Raw genomic sequence first — 25,057 nt, forward strand, 5'->3', positions numbered from 1 at the left:
GGGATAAGCTCAACGCATTAGTCAGGAAGGCAATCAAGAGAGCTCTCGGCCTTCCGATATATGCACACACACACGGAACGCTTACTTCAACTCGGCATGCATAACACGCTAGAGGGAAACGCGGAAGCGCAGGAGAGGGCCCAGTTCTCCAGGCTATCTACCTACAAGCTGGAAGACACATACAACAGTTATGGTTATGAACCTCCAAGAACAGTTATGGGCTGTCCAACGGTCCCGCGACGCGGCGGAGAGGCTCGGCCTCTCTCCCGACGTGGGCGCGGCCTGCTGCGCACTAGCGCGCGCCCTAAGGAACCACAATAAAGTTCATACATCCATCCATCCATGATCCAACCATTCATCCACCCATATAGGTGCATATACATATACTGTAGTCGCAGCTAGCCTCGGGTGCTAGCGCGCATATCGCTGCCACTGAACTCGAAACGGCACTGCTAAAGCACCATATGCAGTCCAGGTGTCCACGCTACGCCATAGCGGAAAGCGGTTATCGAAATTGCCACACGCCGATGCGATGTGCGATGTTAGTGGCTTTTTGGCGATGCGCTGCAGCCCGAGGGCGCGGTATCAAGTCCCGGCCGCGGCGGCCGCATTTCGATGGGGGCGAAATCCAAAAAGAAAGCACCCGTGTACCATGCATTGCATGCACGTTAAGGAACCCCAGGTGGTCAAATTAAATCCGGAGTGTCCCACTGCGGCGTGCCTCATACAGTGGTTTTGGCATACATAACGCTAGAATTTAATCAAATAACCCAACTTATAAACTCGCTCCACAGCACGCTTTGTTCCCTTTTTGGCTTTAATTGCAACGGTCGTGCAGACGAACCAGCGTGTCACGTAAGTACACCACCGTTATCCCGCGAAAATTTGTTCTTCGCATGGCAGCAAGGAGCGTGATCTCTGGTCGGCTTCTGGTCCGGTCGTCCAGCGTCGGCGGCTCATTGGTCCTCCAGAGTCCTTCGCAAATGCCCATCTCGGAGAAAAAAAAGAAAGGAAAAAAAAAAAGCTAGTGACCCCGGCTTGTGTCTCTGGCAGGAAGGCCCAGCGGCGACTCGACGGACCGTGTTAAAATAGGGGGGGCGGGGGGGGGGGGCACATGGCGCACGTTCGGGGGCGCCTTTGGGCGGAGCACGTGCAGTCGCTCGCTAAGGCACGCGGCGCACCTTGCGCACAAACTCCGGCGGCGGAACGCTCTTGGATTTGCCACCACCGCCGGGCGCGTGGTCGGAGGTGAGCTGGCGCACGCGCAGGAAGAGCAGCGCCGAGAGGACGCACGAGCTGAGCAAGATGGCGAGCACGGCCGACAGCGCGGTCACGAATCCGGGCAGCGAGAGGCAGACGTCGCCCGTGGAGGGCGCTCGGGAGGGCCAGCCGGGCGCCGCCGAGGACGGCTGCAGCGGGTCCAGATCTTCTGGCGCCACGACGCGAATGCCGCGCGCCACGCGCGCTGGCTCCACCACGTGCTGCAGCGACGACGACGACTCGTTGAGCAGCTGTCGCCGGCTGCGCTTGGACTTGGTGCACGGTTCTGCGCACTTGCGTCGGCACATCTCGATGTTGCACTCCAGGTACACTTCCACCTGCGACACGAACCGTTTATTAGTTTCTATTGAAAACGCCGTACAGCCGCGGCGTTGTGCTGCTGCATGAGCGCGAGGTCGCGGGTTTCGATTGCCGGCCGCATTTCGATATAGAGGCGGGAATGCAAGAACGTCTGTATAGTAGGGTGCACATTAAAGAATCCCAGATGGCCAAAATAAATCGGAGCCCTCCACTACAGCGTCACTCGTAACTCACTGGGCTATTTTGGGATATATTATACCTTATTTATTTATTTATTTATTTATTATTAATGCTGAACGCTGCTAACATATCTATAAATGTTGACATGCGTTGCAGCGCCAAACATGCGACAAGATAATTACCTCGTCTATAGATTTTTCCGCAACGCCATATTTTTGACGGTGCAGTATAGTGAATGATACTTTAACCAGAAACATAAACTATAGATCATCTACAGATTGGCCACAAGCGCAGTGCTGCCTCTGGTGAGCTACCGCCTTCCAACGCGCGAATAGCACCCTTTGGCGTGGACGACGAGAGTACCGGATAGGCGTCGGTATTGATTGGCGCGCCCCGCTGACGTAAAGGTATACATAAAGCTGACGTCAAGGTGGACAAGTGGATAACACCAATTTCGCCTGCCGTACGTAGCCATGCTGGGGATCGAACTATATATATATATATAAAAAAATTCAACAATGCCAACTGAGCATTACGAGGTGCCTCATGCACATCGCCAGCCAAATTAAATGACACGAAAAGCATCAGTGAAACGTCGCGCATGTTTGATAATGCTGCGAGCTCTTGGGAGCCATTCGGCCGCTTATATGCGTCTTCAAGCTCAGCACTTGAACTTCCACGTCTGCTATCTACTGCGATGAACCGTTATATTTGATGGGCTGAGCGCACCCGTTCCCTGTAGAGCAAGAAAGGGCTGGCACATTGGCGGCCGATGCCAGAGATGAGTACAAGGAATTATACAGATCCAACTCAATGTTAGCATCTGAATGACTCGAACATTTTATATATATATATATATATATATATATATATATATATATACCTTTAGAAAAGACATACGACGCACGACGTGTGTCGTATGTCTTTTCTCAAGGTGTACCAGAATGTTCTAAAGGGTGCAGACGGTATCCGGCGAACTTCCGACGCAACCTATATGAATGCAATGGCAAACTTCTTAAGGGTTCAATGCGTTTATTTTGGCGTTTATTATGAGGCGAAGAGAAAGTTTGTCAATCAGATATGACACGATGAGTAAAAGTCAAAGTGTTCAGAGGTAAATCAGCAAGCCGGCAAAGACGGCTCTTCGACGTTTCAGATGTCAGTAATCTCGAATTCGGACAGAGATGCAGGGATCGTTTACAAATACAAACACAAAACACACTTCTATGCTTTACGAGACCGTCGTTCGCTAGGCAATTATGACAACTTTAGTAGTTATTTGCGCTTGATCTAATCACTCTGGCCGGCTCATATCTGAGAAACCTCCAGTCCGCAGTGTACACTACATCTGTGCGTAATTTCAGCTCACTGCCCAATCCCTCTCTCTGCAATAATCGCTTGAAAACATTGAGCAAGTTATGGAGGCTACGCACGGTGCGTATCTCAACCGCAAAAGTTTTCGGGACCCAGAATCCGCGAAAAAAAACAAAAGATATTTGTCACATTCACTGCATCCACCCTCTAATCGAAACGTGAAGTGGATACTTCTTAAAGGATGACCGCACCTATCATTCACCTGCATCCCGGGCTAGGACACAACTTCGCGAAGGGGAAAAAAAGATCGCGAATTTCCTGCTACGAAAACTTTTGCTGTTCGCTGCACGGCGGGTGCGATATGTATTGCAGGAAACTGTCGAGAGGCTGACATAGTAAAACCTAGCGGTCTGGTGCAGCAAACGAGCTTTTCTGTACGGCATCGAAGGCTTGCGGGCGGTGTGCGGAGAATTTGTGGCCAGAAGCCAGTGAAGACGGGTAAAAGGAAAAAGAAAAGAACCCGTCTTGGCGAACCCTTTGCATAAATGGGCATAATCAAGCCGCACTTCAAATGATACGACGATGTTTCGATTAACTGCTGATCTCGCCTGCCGAGAATGGGGCGGTCCTGCCGTGGAGCTACGGTGAACACGCTCGACGAAGGAGACAGCGCGCCAACCGCAGTTCCGAGTTTGATAATTCCTTAGAAATCACGACACCCTCCGGGCGTGACGGTGCGGTAAATGAGTGGGAGTGGGAGGACAGAATGACAACATATAATGACATTACGAAACATTATAGGTTACAGAGGCGCATATTCCCGCGACCTCACGCAAAATTGACAAAAAAGCAGTCTGTCGCATGGCGGCAGTTACAAACTAGGACGTATCCGAATCCTGCGCACTCGCATATCATATATCCGGATGTATATCCTACGGACAAATGCAAAACATGTGAATCCAGAGCCACTCTGGAGCATATATTATGGGAATGCCGTGGAATAAATAACAATAAAGAAAACGCGGCCTCTAGCAGCAGCCTTCGCACGCGCTGGGAAGCCGCGCTGCTCAGCCCCGCCCTCGAATATCAACTATGGGCCGTCCAGCGGGCCGAGGATGCCGCCAGGACCCAAGAACTCCTGGCCGTCACCTAGGCGGGGCCTTTGGCCCTCCCCACCAACTCGCAGGGCACACAATAAAGTTCTTTCCTCCTCCTCCTCATGATTGTGCACAAAACAGGCTGGCCTTGGAGACCATGTCGAGAAAAATCGACAAGCACGGCGCAGCGCTCACGACACACGGAGCAATATTGTTCTCTCGCCGTGTTTGTGGCAATAAAAAGTGCTGCATACATTCAAAATAAGCACTGATATCGCGGTGCATGATTTCAGAAGTCTGCTAGACGCTGTGAACATTTATTTTGCGCAACATACGAGCTGTCGCATTGTGGATTTGCATTCGCGCCGGCGATTTTCTTTAATGCGTAGGCATTAAAGGGAAGCTGAAACGGTTTTCAATTTCCATGAATTGCTGGGATTGGGAAGAACAGACCTAATAATTTACGGCTCCGTAATTTTTTGCTTCGTTTTATTAATATAAGGGGCGGAAATCGCTTTCTAAATCACCCCCGCGGACACGCCCCCATCGCTTCCCGGAGCGCCGGATGAGGTGGTTGCCAGAGGAGAGAACCGGCGAGAGTGACGTCACTGGCGGGGACCGAGCTGCCGGACCGGCGTGATGGCATGTGCTGGCATGCCTGTTTCCGTCCTGCGCTTTACTGAACGACGCTACGAGAGATCTGCCGCCGCCGCCGCTCACTTTTGTTTTCTTTTGCGATTTTCGTAAGCTGGGGGTTCTTTCCTTCTGTGCTGCGTGAGTGCCTACAGCCAAGGGCGCCCAACATGCCCTCGTTCTGTGCAGCATTCGGATGCGCGAACACAGGTGGGCGAGACGATGTGGTGTTTCACAGGTTCCCGAAGGACAAGAAGCTTGCAGCGCAGTGGGTCCGTGCGGTGAGGAGAGATAAGTTCGTGCCGATGAAATCAACTGTGCTGTGCTCTTCATCTTCCATCAATACGCAGCACATGCAGGTGCACCTAGTTTAATGAAAGTCTGATTAGACCCACATTGATGCACTCTAGAAATGCGAACATTCGCAGCCATTAACGTCTGGTAACACAGTTTTAGCGTAGCCGGATAGCCTTGCGACAAATATGGAAACGCGTTGTTGCTAGCGTTGCTATACTCCGTTTCATACATCAGGTGCAACGCTGTGGAGGCTTGAGATACTTCCTCCAGTGGCTGCGTTCGCACTTAGAAAAAGTTCGGTGTTGCTTGACCCGATTTTTGAAAAAATTTTCCATAGATAAGCTCAGTTCTGAATGAAAAAAAGAAAGAATTTACCCATAGAAACAATCCGTGTACTTATACGGCTGCTAACACGTTCTTTTAAATCAATTTTCTTTTCGGTATTTTTTAACTGCAGCCCGTCGCGGCAGCTTCACGTGCATGCTCGCGCGAGCAAACGCCGCTGGCACGCTGCGAAGCATAGACGGAAACGCGCGCAGTAATAAATTTTGGTGACCGGACTTCGTGCGTAGCTTCCACAGCGTTGCACCTGAGGCATGAAATGGAGTATAGGCTTGCCTAGTGACATTCGACGTACGGTTGCAGTTATCGTGTTTACCACACGGCGGTGCTAAAACTGCCTAATATCTTTATGTCAACACTAGCATGGAGCACGCATACCGATTCTTGATCGAGCCACAATCGCAAAGTCGTCGAACCATAGTATGAATATTGCACATATAATACCTCTGGCCATCTCTGGATTTGTATGATAAGCAACTTCCATGACTGTACCCCGCAGCACTGCATGTGCGCGCTTTGAAACGCGGCACTTATGTTCGCGATCGTATATCAACACTCAAAAAACCACGGGACTACTTTAGACAAGCAGCGGCAAGGTGCCTGTCATCGCGGAATTGCACCCGTGTTTACAATCTAATGAGAAGTTAGTGCTTCGGCATTCTTCCAGCAGCAAGTTCCCAGTGACACTTTAGCGCATTTTTTCTCCCGGCACTGGAACCTGCAGCTACATAAAAAAAAAAAAAAAAAAAAAATAAGTACCAGCTAAGATTTCCAACGCGCGAGAAGGTGCACACATCGCTCTCGCTGTTGGCACACACTACGTCGTCGTTGCCGCCGCTGCCGCCGTTGGCGCCATCGTTTTCCGTATCGGCTGTCGGTTCGAACATGTACGGCGAAAATACAAGCTGTCCGAGACAGCGAGAACGTTCCATAATGCTTACAACTCAGCTATGAAGCCAGAACAGAACAGCGTGCTACGCTCTGAAACGGCGGCGCCGACCGGAGACTGCCGCGAAAGACGTCACAGCTGCCCCGACCAATCACGGGCAACAGCGGCGTTCGCGCGATGCCCTGAGGCGCGTTTTCTTGGAAAAACAGCCGCTTGCGTTTGTTTCCGCCCTTTTTGAACCAGATATTCGTGTTCAGGGGACTCAAAACTGTAGAATGCCGCAGAGAACTCATTTTTTTTCGAAAAGTGTTTCAGCTTCCCTTTAAGAGTGTCAAAGTGGAAAGAAGTATGTGCGTGAAATGTGGGAAGCCGGTCACGTGGTAGAGAGGGTTTGGAGAGCATTATATATATATAATATAATTTTAGCTGTGGAGCTTTGGGCGGAAATAGAGGGAGAATAAATGCTTACGAGTGCAGCCGAAAAAGTTGGGGGAAATAATCATAAGAAAAGAAAGAAAAAAAGAAAAATTCACCGACGATTACGATAATTCCTAAGGCGAAATTTGAGCGGAGCACTGTACGTGTTTTCATTTCGTGATATATTGGCTGGCGCGGACAACAAGATCATGCAGCGCGTTGCAAACGGAGCGAAGCGTGATGCGACTGCCTCGCTAATAGGGATATCACGACAGGCAGCGGCGCGTGGGCGCGATTCGCAGCAGCAGCCGCCGCAGACAGACAGACCTCCACTCATGTAGCGCGTTGTTCCCATATATGGTATCGCGCGACGCGCTCGTGGCATCGTTGAACAGACGGCGGCTAAAGCCCCTTAAACTTCTTGAAGTACTGCCACGCTTTGAAGAATGCCGCCTCCTCCTCGCGCGCTCTGGCTTAGGCCGACGCCACGTCGCTATTGGCCTAATAGCATCACGTGGGCCCTCGACCACGTGATGCAATTTGTGACCATCAAGCACGAAAAATTCTAACAGCAACATGAACATCTGGGATTTAATCTTCAAGCTTTTCACGAATTAGACGTTTCAGTAAAACTTTGATATTTGGGCGAGTTGGTTCATGGCTATTCAAAAGGCGCAGTGCGACTGGCACGGAGACAAAGAAACACAAACCACAACACAAGGGCTGACTAACAACTGGTTTTATTTGCACCGAAACCAGTTGTTAGTTTGATGTTGCTGTTAGAATTTTTCGTGCTTGATGGTCACAAATTGCACTGGCAAACGATCATTCAACAAGCTGAAATTGATCAAGAATAGGCTTCGATCAACGATGCCTGACAGCCGCCTCAGCGATTTGTCGCTGCTGAGCGTAGAGACGGAGATTCTTAGGAGGCTTAGTGTTGAAGATCTCATCAAGAATCTGTCCCATCAAAAGGCACGAAAACGCTTGTAGAAACGTACATACATTTCTTTCTTTTCTTAAAAGATGAATAAAAAGAGAAAACATGTTAATACGTGTGCACGTCCAATTTCAAAGTTGAATTTCTGCGAAACGCATACCCTACTTTCTGCACTGTGTTGAAGTAGAATGTTTTTGTAAAAATTGGGTGGGGGGGGGGGGGTAAATTTATTCCGCTATTTAATAGCAGAAAAGGCGTGTGCAATATGAACGTGTTTCCTTCTCTTCTAAAAGTCGATATTGCCTGCAAAAATGTAAATGTATTACCTGTTCAAAAGTGAACGATCTGTGCATAAATGAAAATATGTACGATTGTTTATTCGAGAGGGTTATTAAAAACATTTACCCTTCTTTGAGTATGAACCAACTAGCCCGACAAATCTTAATGCTGTCTATGTCTCTTCGTCTCCTGGTATAGTTCAATTCCGATGACAATCTCTCCACGTGCTCTGCGAGAAAGTAGACGCCCAGGCGATGTTCATAAACACTTCGGAGATTCTTAGTAGATTCATGTGTTCCTAGTAGCGAATTCTAAAAAGCGTCAAGTCTCAAGAATTACGAGAGGGTAAGGCTGGAGGGAAGGGAGGGTACCCCCCCCCTTTTTTTTTAACTGGGCCTTCAGCACGGTTAACCGGTCCTGATCGCGGGAGAAGGGAAATGCGCCGTCAGAAAGCATGCCTTTTTTCGGGTCTCTTCAATGAAAGAAACGCTACTACTAACATGGCAACAGTTGAGGACAAGCAGTAAAAATTTTAATTCAAGGTATGATACGGCACGTTTCTGCTCTTTCTGAAAAATAAACACCCTGCAAGTTTGTACGTGCGGGCAACTGACGCAGGGCGTGCAGACGCAAATCCGCACTAAAGCACGGTAGCGTCAAAAAAGACAACACGCAATCGGCTGTCCAGCAGATCAACACTTCAGCCACGATGCGATGCACCGTGTGCAGGGAATGAGAGTGCTGACTTTCTCGCAGGCTACGAACGATGGCGCAACACCACATCGAACAGAAACGTCTCGCTGTATGTTCTGTGTACTGTACGTAGCGCAAGTAGTGCAGACAACGTAACATTTAACATCACATCACGACTGTCGTAGGCCGTCATCGTCACCGCCAAATATCGTCAATGAACGCAAACAGCATAGAAAGCTTCGCTTACATCGATTCCCATTGTGCGTGGGATATCTGCATATTTCTTTATCTTTATTTTTCTTTTTCATTCGCTGTACCTTCATGCAGTACTTAGAGTGCACTAGACGAAAAAGAAGAGCTGTAAGAATGATATCCATTATTATCCCATTTAATAAGCATCCCATTTAGGCAACGCTATTGAGAACCGCGACGACGTGAGGCTGACCTTGTCGGGAAACTTGAAAGCCTTGAGGTACGCGAAGGCGATGGTGCTGGCTCCAGTGGCACCCGTGTTCCGCGTCTTCTGCCAGGGCCCCAGCAGCTTGGGCTTGGCGACGCAACCTCGCGCGTCCGTTAGCTGGACGGCGCGGCGCGGGTCGCCGTCGTGGGCCAGGCAGTCCTTGACGAGCACGTCGAGGTCGGCGCCCAGCGTGTACACGACCAGCGTGAGCGTGTCGCCGATGCGCACCAGACCCGTGACGGGCGGCGAGAAGGGGCCCCGGCCCAGCTGCACGTCCATGTACGAGTCGGCGGCCGACGAGCCCGCGTAGCGCGCTTGCTGCACCTCCAGCTGGTTCACGCTGATGGACGAGCTCACCGTCCGGTCGATGTTCGTGTCCCACGAGCAGCGCAGTCGCCGCGCGGAGTCCGACCACTCCTGCAGGCGCGCACGGCCCGCTTTAGGCAACAGTTATGCACTGCGATATAGAGTTCATGTCACGTTGCAGAAACGGTTCGTTTTACTAGTTCTACACCATCGCTTAACACGTCGTTCGCATGCACTGAGGTGCACGTGCGATAAATACAACAGGTGTCCGACGTCCAGTGGCAGCAGTGAGCAGCTTGGGCACCGGCCTCACTCACGAACACTGCCACGACACGATGCCTCTTCTCGTTAAAAGAGAAACGCTGTCCGTGTGTTCAGGCAGGAGCTCTTGGAAGTGCTGAAAATGTGCTCTCGCACTGACATAGTGCAAGCTACAGCTGTGTGTAGAAGGAAGAACGAGTCAAGTGTGCGTTCGTCCTTTTTTTCACTCGCCCGTGTTCTGCACATCCACGCTAACCAGCCCGGTTGCGACGGTGTCCCCGCGAGAACAGTCTGAGAGCAACTTTTAATTCGACCACTAGCTATAGAAGCCGCCTATATACCGCGTCTTCAAAGTTAAACTAACAGCAATTTTAATAGAATATGCCAGCTACGCAAAATGTGACTGCACAGGTGGTTTATGCCCTTTGGCGGACACAACTTTCTCGACAAATTAGAGTTACCAAACTCATAATTAACAAAAACTTAATTTTCTTGATGTCGCGATTGGGGTATATGCTTATATTTCAGACTAAGACAATCGTATTTGAAGACAATTTCACTTCGATTCTCCTTAAGTGCTTCTGTTGCGAGACATTCATCATCAGATTTGACACTTATTCAGCTAACTTAGCATTCATGAGCATGGATCTCGGCACAACGTCAAGCCCCCATTGTGGCGTAGCTTACTGCTTGATGGCATATCATTCACATGCTGGACGAAGCTGATAATAGCTGCGCTCGTGCCATCAGCTGGCGAAAATAAGCAAACACTGACTTTTTTCCTTTGCCTCATGTTGACGTTCCCTCGCGGCTTGACATTCTGTCGAGATCCACGCACGCCCCTAGTGCGAAATTAGCTGAGTGTCAAACTTTATTATGGATATCTCGGAACAGAAGCACTCCAGGAGAATCAAACAAGATGAAGTTGTCCTCTAACACAATTTTCTTGACATTTCAAATATAAACATATATCATAATCGTGACAGAAAAATGTTAATGAAGAAGTTTTTGTTAATTATACGTTTAATTAATGACCCTGAATGAATTAATTCTGGGCTTTTGCGTGCCAAAACCACGATTTGATTATGAGGCACGCCGTAGTGGAGGACTCCAGATTAATTTTGACCACCAGGGGATCCTTAACATGCCCCCAATGCACGGGACACGGGGCGTTTTTTGCATTTCACCCCCATCGAAATGCGGCCGCAGCGGCCAGGATTTGATCCCGCGAGCTGCATGGTGCTTAGCAGCGCAACACCATCGCCGCTAACCACAGTGACGTGTGTTTGATGACTCGAATTGTTCGCAAAAGCTGTGCCCGCCAAAGCGCATAAACCGCCTGTGATGGCAGATTTTGCGTAGCTGTAGCATCGCGTTTTTATTAAAATTATACTCTTAGTTTAACTTTGAAGGCCCTGTATAACGTGCAAGGAAGGAGAAGGAAATACTGCGAACGGATTCAAGCAGTTAAGTCTGAGAAAAAAACAATTAACCCAAATATAAGTAACCTAAATACATAAACAGCCCCAAAATATTACCTGTCATGAAGAGGGGTCACGTTCTCTTGCAAGTATGTACCAGCTTTCAGCAACGCGATGTCGAGTTTGCAGACTATGCGGCACCTTTTTTGTTCTTTCCGACAGCATACGGCGGGGAAGTTTGGCTACTGAACATCGCTGGCGGACGCAGTTCAGTGGCCAGACCACCAGAACGGGGAACTGTGTACCTTATATGGCCTCCCTGGATATACCGAGCGGCATCGCCGCGGGCGTGCGAACCTGTGCACTGCCTGTATACACGCCCTGCTCGATGGTTTGCTTTCCCAGACCACGGCCCCGCACACACACACCTGAATCCTGGGCTCATTCTGAACCACGATGGTGTTCTCGATGTAGGACTCGCCGTCCTTGCCCTTGCGCTCCACCTTGGACGAGCCGCAGCGGTCGGCGCGGATAACGAACTCGAAGGCGTTGCCGGGCGCCGCGTCCGCCTGCACGTGCCGGCACTCGGGCTGCTCGAAGTGGCCCTTGGAGTAGACGACGCCCGCGAAGGGCGCGCCGAACTCGACGCGCACCTCCATCGCCTTCTTGGTGCAGCGCACGGCCACCTTGGAGACCTGCGCCAGCCCCTGTGGCGACGACGGCAGCAGCGACGCCTGGTCCGCCGGCGTCGTAGCGCTGCCCTGGCGCGCGCGCCGCGGGCTTCCCTGGGACGCCACCTGCACAGGCGCGTGGGTCGGCGCTGCACCAGACTGTTCCCCCCGTTTCAGGGGCCGCATCAAGGCGTATCACTTTCGCGGATCATCGCGCTCACTGCGCGCGGTTGTAAGCCTGTGTGCACGGGACGCCCGTCGCTCCAACGAGACGTTGCGCGGGTCGACGTTTCGGCTTCCGATGTTTCGGCTTCCGCGCGGCGGCCGAAATGTCATTTGTTTTTCTTATTTAACTTTTGTACGTGATTGCTAATGATCACAATTTGTAACATGTTGATAAGTAGCATTACAAAGCGATCGTACATCGTGACCCATGCAGTGTTAGTTCGCTTGTATCGACAGTACCGTGTATGCTTTGGCTTTCACCAATTGATGTATCCCCGAAGGAGATCTACCGAGAATACGGACACAGATAATAGAGCATGAAAGTGGAACAAACTACGGGTGGGAAAATACCACTTCTTCTATGGCTTCTTTAAATAATTGAGAGTCACTCAATATATATCAAGAAGACGGGGGGAAAGAGGCCCTCCTTGAGGTATTTTTATTTCATTGCTTCACTAGCACCTTACCGACAAAGATGTTTTCACAAACTTATGGATAACAGACTGAATGTCTTTCACGATCTTGCGGGCCACGAGCCGTAACGAAACGTTGTAGATACCTCTATTATATATATATATATATATATATATATATATATATATATATATAGACAGAGAGAGAGAGAGAGAGATGTGTGTGTGTGTGTGTGCGTGACTGTGTGTGCTGTTAAGTGTTTATCACTGTACATATCATAATCATCACCCAGCGCCTGGAGTAGCATGTCAGGCGAACAGCCAGGCTAACATCTCTAGTACATCATTAAAGCTTGTTTCTCTCTCTCTCTCTCCACTATCAGAACAGAAGGTCAACAGTCACGATCCACACAAAAGGCTATGAATGAGCTGTTAGTTTCCCGGGATATTTGCACGATAGATGGCGACAATGCTGCTGCGCGCTACACCTGCATTGTTTCGGCGGGAAGGGGGGGAGGGGGTTAGTTCTCTTTTTGTCTGTCTCTTCCCGTGTCATTCTGCCGTGCAGCGTTGCCTACCGGAACTACTTCGAATTAACTCCTCCCTCCCTCTCTCTATATTTAACATAATCTCTGTTCAGCTGATCTACACTTCTATATTTTCAACGCTCAAAGCAAAACGACATGCACCCGCCGTGGTTGCTCAGTGGCTATGGTGTTGGGCTGCTGAGCACGAGGTCGCGGGATCGAATCCCGGCCACGGCGGCCGCATTTCGATGGGGGCGAAATGCGAAAACACCCGTGTACTTAGATTTAGGTGCACGTTAAAGAACCCCAGGTGGTCCAAATTTCCGGAGTCCCCCACTACGGCGTGCCTCATAATCAGAAAGTGGTTTTGGCACGTAAAACCCAATAATTTTTTTTTAAAACGACATGCCATTCCTTCACCGTTGAGTTCCGCGCATACCAATTCGTCCTGACGTCGCAAACATCTGGTAGTGCTCGTAGTGCCTGTGCCATTTAGCTACAGAAGTACTCAAGTGCCACGCAGCACGCTACAAGTAAAATTGTTTCGTTCCTCACTTTGTGGCGATTAGATCCAGCGTTGTCTGCGTTACCAGGTGTCTCCGCCAAACCCCCATGTAATTCTTAAATTTCGTAAACGTTCAGAAGGGATCCCAGTTTTGCAATTATTAGAGAGTTTTAGAATAGGGGCCCCAAACGTTTTCGGGCCCCAAAGAAATGGCGTCGAAGCCACTGCGCATGCGCGAGACGCAAAAAGCTTTGCGTCAACAAACATGGCGGCACCCATCGAAGCGACGGCTCTAACCTAGCACCAAACTGGGTTCGATTCGCGGTAATGCGTGAAGTTCGCAAGTTAGGAGAAGTGACTGCAGTTATCGCTTTCTCTCAACTAGCGTGTGTTATGAAGATTGATTCATTAGACGCCGCTGATTCCGAATTCGAGTGTGGATTTTATGGCTCGTAGGCCTAACATGGCTAAGCTTGTCTGGTGAAGGCACGTAAAGTTGGTTTTGTTGCTCCAAACTAAGCACAACTAATTGTTTGCTGCTTGAAGAATAACCTCTAAATTGTAATTAAACGCGAATACACGCAAGTCAAAATTACTATTCATATCATAAGATGGTATATTTTATTTAATTATTTTTAATCGTTTTTCTTAGACGCCGTAGTGGCGCTGTCAGCGCAAGACGCTATCTGCAAACGCAAAGCCATAATCTAAAACTCTTCACTCCTGCGTGCCCCAACGCTAAGACCCGCAAAGCTCTTTGGGGCCCCAAAATATTGGGGCCCCTATTCTAAAACTCGCTATTATTTAGGAAGAGGGTGGTGTCCAAACTTTGTCTGAAAGAGCTAAATGTGCAAAGCTTTGCAACTTATGCATATCAAAAACAACGACCGAAATAAAAAATTTTTATGTTCTTTAACTGAAAAATTGTCCAAATTAAGTGCAACGACAGATTATCTTCTTGCAGTGTAAGCGCTTGCACCTACCCAACGTGTGTGATACTGCAAACATTACGCATGATCGGCAAATTCGCACAGATACATGATACGGCACAGTCGTGTAAAAACGCGAACATCTCCCACATGAAAGGCTAAACGTTTTTTTTAGCACCTAAGGGAGACCAGTGCTCACCTGAACCAGAAGGGTTACCAACGCCAGCAAGGACGGCCGCCTCATGGCTCCACGGTGGACGCACCTGCACTGCAGAAACGTCAAATGCGATGGCGAGCGTAAGTGCTTTGCGGAGAAGAAAGGGTCTCGTTTCATTTGTGACCCTCTCTGTTTTCGTAGCATTGATTCAAGTTCACAACTGAACTAACCTTCACAAAAGTTTATTGAGGCAGTCTCTGGAAAGTCTATACATAAACCTACTAATGCATGCAGACGTACAAAAAAAAAAAAAAAACCCGCTTGGACGCCTGTTATCCCCGATTCGACCAGCGCAAGTAGACCTGGTATAGAGAGTTTTAGAATAGGGGCCCCAAACGTTTTGGGGCCCCAAAGAAATAGCGTCGAAGCTACTGCGTATGCGCGAGACGCAAACTGCGTTTGGCTTTTGCGTTGGGAACGCTATTTCACCGATTTAGCGGGAGCCCAAATAGCGGCCCCAAAAGCTTTGCGTCAACAAACATGGCGGCACCCATCGAAGCGACGGCGCTAACCTAGCACCAAACTGGGTTTGATTCGCGGTAACGCGTGAAGTTCTCAAGCGCATCAATTCGGAACTGTACGGTAGTTGAGGCCGAAGAGGCAGCCGTGGCTCTAGCGGCAGCGGAGGGCTACCGATCCAACAGGTCCTTAACCATACTCACAGACTCCCAAGCAGCATGCCGCAACTACCTAAACGGCAGAATCAGCCACAGCGCGCTCCGCATCCTCCGCTCAAGTGGCAACACCGTCAACAACCAGGCCAAACACACGATAGTTTGGGTGCCGGGACATACCGACATTACGGGAAATCAGGAGGCGGATAGGATAGCTCGAGGGCACGCAACAAACCGAGCATCCAACAATCCCGACCCCGCTGAGGAACCCGAACCGGTAGCCCAAAGCTATTCAGAGATACTAAACTACTACAGAGGCATCAGACGAAAATACCCGCCCCCTCACAAATAACTAAATAGAGAAGACGCCGTAGCATGGCGGCAGCTACAAACGGGAACATTCCCGTGCCTAAACATGCTAAGCAAGATCTACCCCACGCAGTACGAGAGCAAGTGCCCATGGTGTGGAGACAAACCAACCCTATACCATACCACATGGGCTTGCCAGAAAATAGATGGGCTAGCCATAATAAAAAACCCGAGTGCGGAACAGTGGGAGAGGATGCTATCCAGCGACATCCTGAAAGTCCAACAAGGACTAGTAAGGCGTGCACGCAGGGCAGCTACCCTCAGCGGAGCCCTGGACTAGGGGAACCGACCCTGGAGAGAAGATGGAAGACTCCATCTGAAGCCGCAAAAATCACTGCAAAATAGAGCAAATAAACGTTTTTCATCATCATCATCAAGCTAGGAGAAGCGACTGCGGTTATCGCTTTCTCTCAATTAGCGTGTGTTATGAAGATTGATTCATTAGACGCCGCTGATTCCGAATTCGATTGTGGATTGTATGGCTCGTAGGCCTAACACGGCTAAGCTTGGCTGGTGAAGGCACCTAAAGTTGGTTTTGTTGCTCAAAACTAAGCGCTACTAATTGTTTGCTGCTTGAAGAATAACCTCTAAATTGTAATTAAACGCGAATACACGCAAGTCAAAATTACTATTCCTATCATAAAACGGTATATTTTATTTAATTATTTCTAATAGCTTTTCTTTGGCGCCGTAGTGGCGCTGTCAGCGCAAGACGCTATCCGCAAACACAAAACCCTATTCTAAAACTCTTCACTCCTGCGTGCCCCAGCGCTAACACCCGCAAAACTCTTTGGAGCCCCAAAATATTGGGGCCCCTATTCTAAAAATCTAATGACTTTCATCTACAGACGACTTGTATTATCCCTGTAGTCAGAAGGAAACACTGATGAGAAGCAATCTACTTGAAGTCGGTTAGATGATATTTAGACCCTCTAAAATAATTTTTGTAAGGGAAGGTCGTGCTGTCCGAGTTTCCATCTTGTCAGAAAGTTCGGGAAGGGAGGGCAACCCCAACTTTGGAATGACCGCCATTGCGGCTACATTAGCCAGGCAGTCGCGGGCAACAACTATTTCGCCCCAGACCGCGCTTACTGCTGGAAGCTGCGCTTCGGGGGGAAAAGAAAGAAAGAAAGGCGACCGAGCGATCGTCGCGCCCGCATTCCCCATTGAAATATAGTATATGTACTGATCGGCCTTCCTGTGTGACGTCGTGGCTCAAGGCGCGCGAGTCTTCTGTTTCTTGTAAGGACATAGGGGCGAATTCACAAGGTTTCGTAAGTGCTCTGCCACTGGCCAGCCGCCTTCGCCAATAGTATGTCCACCATCAGGAGTGTGGCTGGAATTTTCTCTTACGAACAATCCTAGCGCAAGAGCGTCTCGTGAATACGGGTCGTGCTTCCTATTGCGGGCCTTACTCCGCTTGAAGTGGAGAAGAAAAGAAGGCAGGAAATGGTGTGTGCGTACAGAAGGCACGTCATTGCGTTCTACTACGGACACGTTCCCATCCCTCCGTCCATTTATTTCTCATTGTAGCGGGAAGGAAGGTTTAATGCGCCACACATCGGAAAGGCGATAGAATGAAAAGACAAACGGGCATCGTTTATTCCCGCCTCTTTGTCTTTGTTTCCTAGCGTCGGTCACCGCCTCCGACTGTCGTTTTGCTCGGCGCAGCAGCGAACAAGAAAAATGATGAAATATTAATGATAGAAAGAGATAAAATAATAATAATAATAATAATAACAAATAAATTTTGAATAGTCAGGACATTATGCATCTGCCGGCAGCGTGAAACAATGAACGTTGCGCATCGGAGGGTTTCCCAAAGCCGTTCGAAAAGCCGAGAGGAGCACCGGCGGAAACTATTGGTCACGCGGCTCTCGGATCGTGCGCACCGAGTCGCTCGACGCGAAACGACGGCAGCCGCATCGAAATGCTCGGTGTAGCCGCGAGGGCGTCCCGTTATAGCCGCGTGCGCGTGCGGTGAGCTGCTCACCGGTGGAAAGAACTCGGTCCCGCGCACGCATCCTGCGGCCGCAGTCGCGCAAAAGCGAAAACAAAGCGAGGGGGAACAAAGGGGAGACGCGCGCAGTGCTGACCGCCGCCGCCGTGCGCGCCCAGAGCGGCGGCCGGTTCCACCTGAGGGCCACTAGACCGCGAGCGGCATCCCATTGTTCTGCTGGCCGCTCACGCCCGCAACAAAGGGGAAACACGGGTCCGCCATGTGTCAATTGCCTCCCCTGTATCCGACGCCCGGTGTTCGGTCACGCGAACGTGCGGCACACTGCCTCGAGGGCATGCGCCAAACTGAGGTTCGGGCAAGAGGGTTCTGTTATTCCTCTAAACCCCCCCCCCCCCCCTTTCTTTTTTTTTTCTTTTTCCTTTTTTTTTTTTGTTGTTGTACACAACGCGCGCGCTAAGCCGAGCGCGGACCTCCCAAGTTTCTGCCGCAGAAACAGCGTTCAAGCAAAGTAGGCAAGCGTCTCGGAGTGGATCAGCCGTTTGTCAATGTCGCTGAGTTTCGCCTTTTCGGTACCTCTCAATTGCGGCATTGCAGTTTCTTACCTGCTGCCGAACGACGCGTTAGGACCGCGCGGTTCTTTTGTGAGTCAAATTCCTTGGGAAGCACAGATAAGAATAATATAGAGCCCCCCTCCCCCCCCCCCCCCCCCCCGCCCCAATTCATGAAGCTTACTGCAACGAAAACGAAGGCGATACGTGCGTGAGCACCTCATCGATCGCTATGACCATGGAAGAACAACTTGACTACCCGATTCAGCGGCTGCGTGCTGCACGCATGTGAAGAGTGTTGGAGCCCATGTGCAACGATTAAACCCTTCTCTCTGTTCCCGTGTGACCTGCGAGTGTAAGTTTCATGCAGTAAAATTAGTTGAAGACCAATTTACTCCCCTGTCCCGTTGTTCTTTTTTTCTCTGATCAAGTGATTCTTTTTTCTACAAGCGCTCACGATTGTCTAACAGAGACATCGCAAATTGTGTAACATAAACTGTATTATACACAGCATTTAAGAGCGAGCAAAATCAGCACGATATACTAGAACTTAACACTGCAACCTCGGTTGCGTGAGTTCTGCAAAACCCCTAGACGCAAAACAGCGCTTTTTTCTGACCCTTTTCGTGGTTCAAAAGGAGAGGCTTCGCGGGGTTGAACATACGAGGGGAGATAAAAAGTTTTGCAACTTGGCTATAACCAAATATCTGACAGTGATCTCTCTCTGCCTTTTGTTTAGGTCATCTCTGCAGCCTAGCAAAATCAGAATATTAAGCCTTCCAGCTCGTTACTTGGTGTGCATCAGTCAGTCAAACATGGCGTCCTGCCACGATTTCAAGCTCGAGTACCGGAGCGTTATCAAATTTTTGTGCAAAGAAGGAAGTTCCGCCGAATAAATCCACAGTAGGATGGTGAATGTCCTTCATATGCTACAGTGACTCGGTGGTTCAATGAGTTTAAATGTGGCCTTGTGCACGTGGAAGATGACCCAAGGTCAGGGTGGCCGACTACTTCAACCGATTCGGACCATTCAGCCTCAGCAGAGAGCCTTATTATGAATAATTGCCGAATCAACGTGTCCGAAGTTGCCGGAGAATTGAACATGTCTTATGGCAGTGCTTTCACTATCATACACGATATTTTGGGTATGACGAAGGTCTCGGCACGATGGGTGCCACAGAACCTCTCAAGGCAAGATCGACACCACCGCTTGCATTGCATTCATCAAGGAAACTTTTGCACCTCTATTCAAGCGACCCAGAAGATTTTCTCTCCCGCCTTGTGACTGGGGATGAGACGTGGCTGTATCAGTGGGACCCAGAGACAGAACAGCAGTCTATGCAGTGGAGGCATTCGGGGTCCCCTCCCCTGAAAAAATTCAAGACCTAACGCTCAGGGAGGAAAGTGATGGCGACACTTTTTTGGGACGCAAAGGGTATCCTGCTCATTGCGTATCTTGAAAACAGTAGGACAGTTACAGGCGAATACTACGCCAACTTTCTTCGAAAACTGCGTATAAAGCCATCGTGGAAAAACGCCGAAGATTAGTGACAATAGGTGTCCTCCTCCTGCACGACAGCGCCCCGGTTCACAGGTCTCGTGTTGCCCAGGCTGCCATTCGAGAGCATATTTAGCGCCAGCAAACAAGGACGTAAGGGAGACGACAACACAATGCGCTATTGGTGAGTGTGGTTTCGAACAGCTGGACCCCCCCCCCCCACCCCCCCTCCTACAGTCCCGAGCTGGCCCCGAGTGACCTTTATTTATTTCTGAATTTGAAGAAACACCTCAAAGGAACGAAGTTTGATGACTTGAACTCGCTTCAAACTGCCGCAGAGGAGTGGCTTGGCAACCAGGAAGAACGCTTCTTTCTTTTTTTTTTCTTTTTGCAAGGTATCAAAAGCCTTCCAGAAAAATGGGAGAAGTGCATTAGTGTGAGGGGAGATTATGCTGAAAAATGCATTTTTTCCCAAGGTCTGGAAGTTTTCCTGATATGCGAGTTGCAAAACTTTTTGATCACCCCTCGTATAGTATATGATCGGCTGCAACGGCAGTTACAGAGCCACCCGAACCCCGGCACTTGGGTCAGAACAGCACGCAGCCTAGATCTGTTATATCCAAAGAAAACTGTTGAAGGAGGACCTGGGTGCATGAAAAAAAGAAAAAGAAGAGAGAGAGAGACGTAATAAAGAAAGAAGGAAAATGTCTAGACACAAACAAAACGAACCACAACATTATTCGGCAGCACGTGCTACGGTGATTGTAGCTATATGCAGAAACGATCAATGGTAACGTCCACCAGAACAATTCGCGATAAGTCGGCGTCAAAAGATTTACGCACCACGGAATTTAAAAAAAAGTAAGTAATCAATTGGAGCAGTAAGTCCACGCGACTTACTCAACGCGCACCTTTCTGTACCCGCGGGTGAACGATTACAGAACCGGTCACCTCGGCGCATGCACGCCGTGCCAATTGTGTCGTGCCATATAACGTGAAAATAATTAACTTAGTGCTCAAAGCAGTAATGCGGCTCGGAACTCGCATACCACGCTAATGCCAGAAGCGAGTCCCTTTCTTTCGTCGGGAACTAGGTCGTGAAAAATAGATCACAAAAGTAATACATTTTTAAGCAAGCTATTACGCCAGATTGGTGCACCTGCATACAGCTAAGAATGCTGCTGAAGCAGTGCTCTCAATACCAGCGTTCTCAATGTACTAAGTGAGCTCCAATCCGCGTTCTATGTGGCCTTCTAGAGCAGACTGTTCGTGTTCCGAGATACGAGGCTGGCATAGAAAAAAAAGACCGGGGAGATGCTTCAGCTCGACAACGGCTCCCGAGAAACAACAGACCAGGTATCGTCCTCTCCGGCGGCCCTCTCCGAGCGTGGGAGCGCACGGAGATCATTGACTCAGGTGGCGTCTTTGTCCTCGCGCACAGCGGCCATGAACACCGACAGACAGAGAATGGAAAGCGAAGCAGCAGGGACCGTTCCGAAAGCCTCGATCGGTAACATCGATAGCGAAGTACTCTTACCTATAACGTAAGGACATATTGTCATACATGTCAGGTTCACTAGCCTACGGGACCGCATGGCTTGCTTGGCCTCATGCGTATCGCTCAGTGCGGCAAAATATTCCCGCTCGCGCACGGAGAGGCACTGAAAAGGCAGACTAACGCCGCCAGCCAGACAATCGAACAGCCGTCTTCCTCGAGCATATTGCGCACGAAACGCACGGCACTGAGGGGGAAAAGGGGGGGGGGGGGGACAGAAAGAGGCGCTTTAGGGATTACCGTTTCCGTTTTCATTTTGCTGCCCTCATTTCGAAGGTGACGCGCTAGGATTTGCGCTTCTCCGTACACGCGAGTCACGAAACGTGGCCCGTTTGTTGGCGTCGCTGCCCAGCTGGGCCCTTATTAGGTTAGGCAAAAGAAGAGAAAGCCGGCGGAGCCGACCGAGCGTCACGCATCCGCGGGTGAGAGCGTGGTGTGCCGCCGCATACAGCCGGTCAAGTCGACCGTGAAAGTGTGCGGCCTTTTCCGCGGGTCCTCATTTTTTTGCTCTGCCTCTCTCATCACCCCTATTGTGCCGCCTCTTGGAGGAGGCGCAGAAAGTGTGGCCGAGATAGCCTGCCGGGCAGGTGAAGAGGAGTCTGTATATATGATGGACTGACACCTGCCCAATATTATCGTTTCTTGTTTACTGCGTCACAAAGCAATCTGCCAAAAGATGTGCGTTCATTTGTCCGTGCAGTAAATATAGTGTGCGTATTTTCCCACAGATAGGCTCCGCCAAGCGCGTGCTGGCCTCCCTATATATTCATGCGACCCCTTAAATCGAAGGCTATAGATATATTCGCATTTTGATGTACATACATGACAAGCTAATTAGGTCGTAAAAGCTCTATCTATTCCGCACTGATCGCCTGTTTGAAGTCCATGTACACGCTTTAATTCTTTCATTTTCTTCAAAATTTGTTGGCTGAGGAAACGCTGTTCTTACTAAATGAGAGTTCACTCCAAGTGGAACCGTTAATAAGTGGGCTTGACCTGCAGTCTCTGCCAGAAACGCTCAGTGCCAGTATATATATATATATATATATCCGGCAACATTGATGCCTTCAGGTAGCATATGTGGGTTTATTGACCAGTTGCCTTCACCCAAAAAGATCACGTTCTCGTGACGCCTGCGGCAAAAAGGACGTTCCACGTCCGCCGCCAAGGTCTGTGAGTGGTGGCGCTGGCTAACACTCCCAGGGTTCTACTAGGACACATAAATACCCAAGAAAGTGGATGGGAAAACAGCGCCGCGGTAGCTCAATTGGTAGAGCATCGCACGCGAAATGCGAAGGTTGTGGGTTCGGTTCCCACCTGCGGCAAGTTGTTTTTTCATCCACTTTAATTTCCATTAATTTATCGTTTCTTTATTTCATTTATTAAGCACAAGTAATTTCCCCTATGTTGTCCTTGGTGTCAGTGTTTGTTGGCTTCTTATGATGTGACTATATATATATATATATATATATATATATATATATATATATACCCCAGCTGAGCTGAAAGCAGCGTGTGTAGGCGTATCTGGAACTGTAAAACGGATTCAGGAGTTCCATCAGCGGCTGTCATGCCGAGTTTCTGCTCTATCGCACAAGAAGCGGCATATAGCGCGAAGAGGACGGGATGCAGCTGGCTCTTGGTTCCCTAATGATTATGATGATGATGATGGTGATCATAATAATAATAATAATAATAATAAAGAAACAGTTCACCGAAAAGCGTCCTCATGCGTAGGTTAGATTACCAGAACCTTTTGCCATCGGTAGGCTGTCTTCGCTATAATGTGCCGAGTAATGTGTGTGTGTATGTGTGTGTGTGCGTGCGTGCGTGCGTGCGTGCGTGCGTGTGCGTGCGTGCGTGCGTGCATGGCTTAAAGTAGTACTGATTTCACAGCGCATCATGTTTCCCACGCCACAATACATGATGCATCAGGACACTTCATTAAAATTTCCGGAAAATGGGGCCGCACTGTCTTACCAGAGAATTATGTCGCATAAATTTGAGCCCGTGTTCATAAAGAGGTTCTTACGCTAGCACCGTTAGTGAGAGCAAATGCCTTCCCAAGTCGGAAGACTGGACGCATTATTATAGCGAAGGCGGTCATCATCATCATCATCATCATCAGCCTAGTTGCGCCCACTGCAGGGCAAAGGCCTCTCCCATACTTCTCCAGCTACCCCGGTCATGTACTAATTGTGGCCATGTTGTCCCTGCAAACGTCTTAATGTCATCCGCCCACCTAACTTTCTGCCGCCCCCTACTACGCTTCCCTTCCCTTGGAATCCAGTCCGTAACCCTTAATGACCATCGGTTATCTTCCCTCCTCATTACATGTACGGCCCATGCCCATTTCTTTTTCTTGATTTCAACTAAGATGTCATTTACCCGCGTTTGTTCCCTCACCCAATCTGCTCTTTTCTTATCCCTTAACGTTACACCTATCATTCTTCTTTCCATAGCTCGTTGCGTCGTCCTCAATTTCAGCAGAACCCTTTTCGTAAGCCTCCAGGTTTCTGCCCCGTAGGTGAGTACTGGTAAGACACAGCTGCTATACACTTTCCTCTTGAGGGATAGTGGCAACTTGCTATTCATTATTTGAGAATGCCTGCCAAACGCACCCCAGCCCATTCTTATTCTTCTGGTTATTTCAGTGTCATGATCCGGGTCCGTGGTCACTACCTGCCCTAAGTAGATGTATTCCCTTACCACTTCCAGTGCCTCGCTACCTATCGTAAACTGCTGTTCTCTTCCGAGACTGTTAAACATTACTTTAGTTTTCTGTAGATTTATTTTCAGACCCACCCTTCTGCTTTGCCTCTCCAGGTCAGTGAGCATGCATTGCAATTGGTCTCCTGAGTTACTAAGCAAGGCAATATCATCAGCGAAACGCAAGTTGCTAAGGTATTCTCCATCAACTTTTATCCCCAATTCTTCCCACTCCAGGTCTCTGAATACCTCCTGTAAACATGCTGTGAATAGCATTGGAGAGATCGTATCTCCCTGTCCGACGCCTTTCTTTATTGGGATTTTGTTGCTTTCTTTGTGGAGGACTACGGTGGCTGTGGAACCGTTATAGATATCTTCCAGTATATTTACATATGGCTCATCTACACCCTGATTCCGTAGTGCCTTCATGACTGCTGAGGTTTCGACTGAATCAAATGCTTTTTCGTAATCAATGAAGGCTATATATAAGGGTTGGTTATATTCCGCACATTTCTCTATCACCTGATTGATAGTGTGAATATGGTCTATTGTTGAGTAGCCTTTACGGAATCCTGCCTGGTCCTTTGGTTGAAGGAAGTCTAAGGTATTCCTGATTCTATTTGCGATTACCTTAGTAAATACTTTGTAGGTAACGGACAGTAAGCTGATCGGTCTATAATTTTTCAAGTCTTTGGTGTCCCCTTTCTTATGGATTAGGATTATGTTAGCGTTCTTCCAAGATTCCGGTACGTTCGAGGTCATGAGGCATTGTGTATATAGGGCAGCCAATCTTTCTAGGACAGTATTCCCACCATCCTTCAACAAATCTGCTGTTACCAGATCCTCCCCAGCTGCCTTCCCCCTTTGCATAGCTCCCAAGGCGTTCTTTACCTCTTGCGGTGTTACTTGTGGGATTTCAAGTTCCTCTAGCCTATTCTCTCTCACCTTATCGTCGTGGGTCTTACTGGTACTGTATAAATCTCTATAAAACTCTTCAGCCACTTGAACTATCTCATCCATATTAGTAACGATATTGCCGGCTTTGTCTCTTAACGCACACATCTGATTCTTGCCTATTCCTAGTTTCTTCTTCACTGTTTTTAGGCTTCCTCCGTTCCTGAGAGCCTGTTCAATTCTATCCATATTATAGTTCCTGATGTCCGCTGTCTTACGCTTGTTGATTAACTTAGAAAGTTCTGCCAGTTCT

General features: G+C 49.0%; 1 protein-coding gene across 4 annotated transcripts in view; it reads right to left on the bottom strand.

Moving 5' to 3' along the window:
- Positions 1-799: 799 nt before the first annotated feature.
- Positions 800-25,057, bottom strand: part of LOC126545684 (cuticlin-4-like) — a 35,711-nt gene continuing 11,453 nt past the window's right edge. For 2 of the 4 annotated variants that reach the window (XM_050193628.3, XM_055061908.2), the window contains exons 2-5: positions 14,580-14,648; positions 11,539-11,907; positions 9,108-9,539; positions 800-1,598 (exon numbers count right to left, since the gene is read on the bottom strand). In XM_050193628.3, coding sequence (XP_050049585.1) covers positions 1,164-1,598; positions 9,108-9,539; positions 11,539-11,907; positions 14,580-14,624 — 1,281 coding nt within the window. In that variant the 5' untranslated portion in view covers positions 14,625-14,648 and the 3' untranslated portion in view covers positions 800-1,163. Of the gene's footprint in view, positions 1,599-9,107; positions 9,540-11,538; positions 11,908-13,501; positions 13,682-14,579; positions 15,947-25,057 lie in introns of those variants that run through there. The other 2 variants (XM_050193626.3, XM_055061907.2) reach the window with 2 other exon arrangements.

Source organism: Dermacentor andersoni, chromosome 1 (assembly GCF_023375885.2).
Source record: "Dermacentor andersoni chromosome 1, qqDerAnde1_hic_scaffold, whole genome shotgun sequence".
Classification (NCBI taxonomy): domain Eukaryota; kingdom Metazoa; phylum Arthropoda; class Arachnida; order Ixodida; family Ixodidae; genus Dermacentor; species Dermacentor andersoni.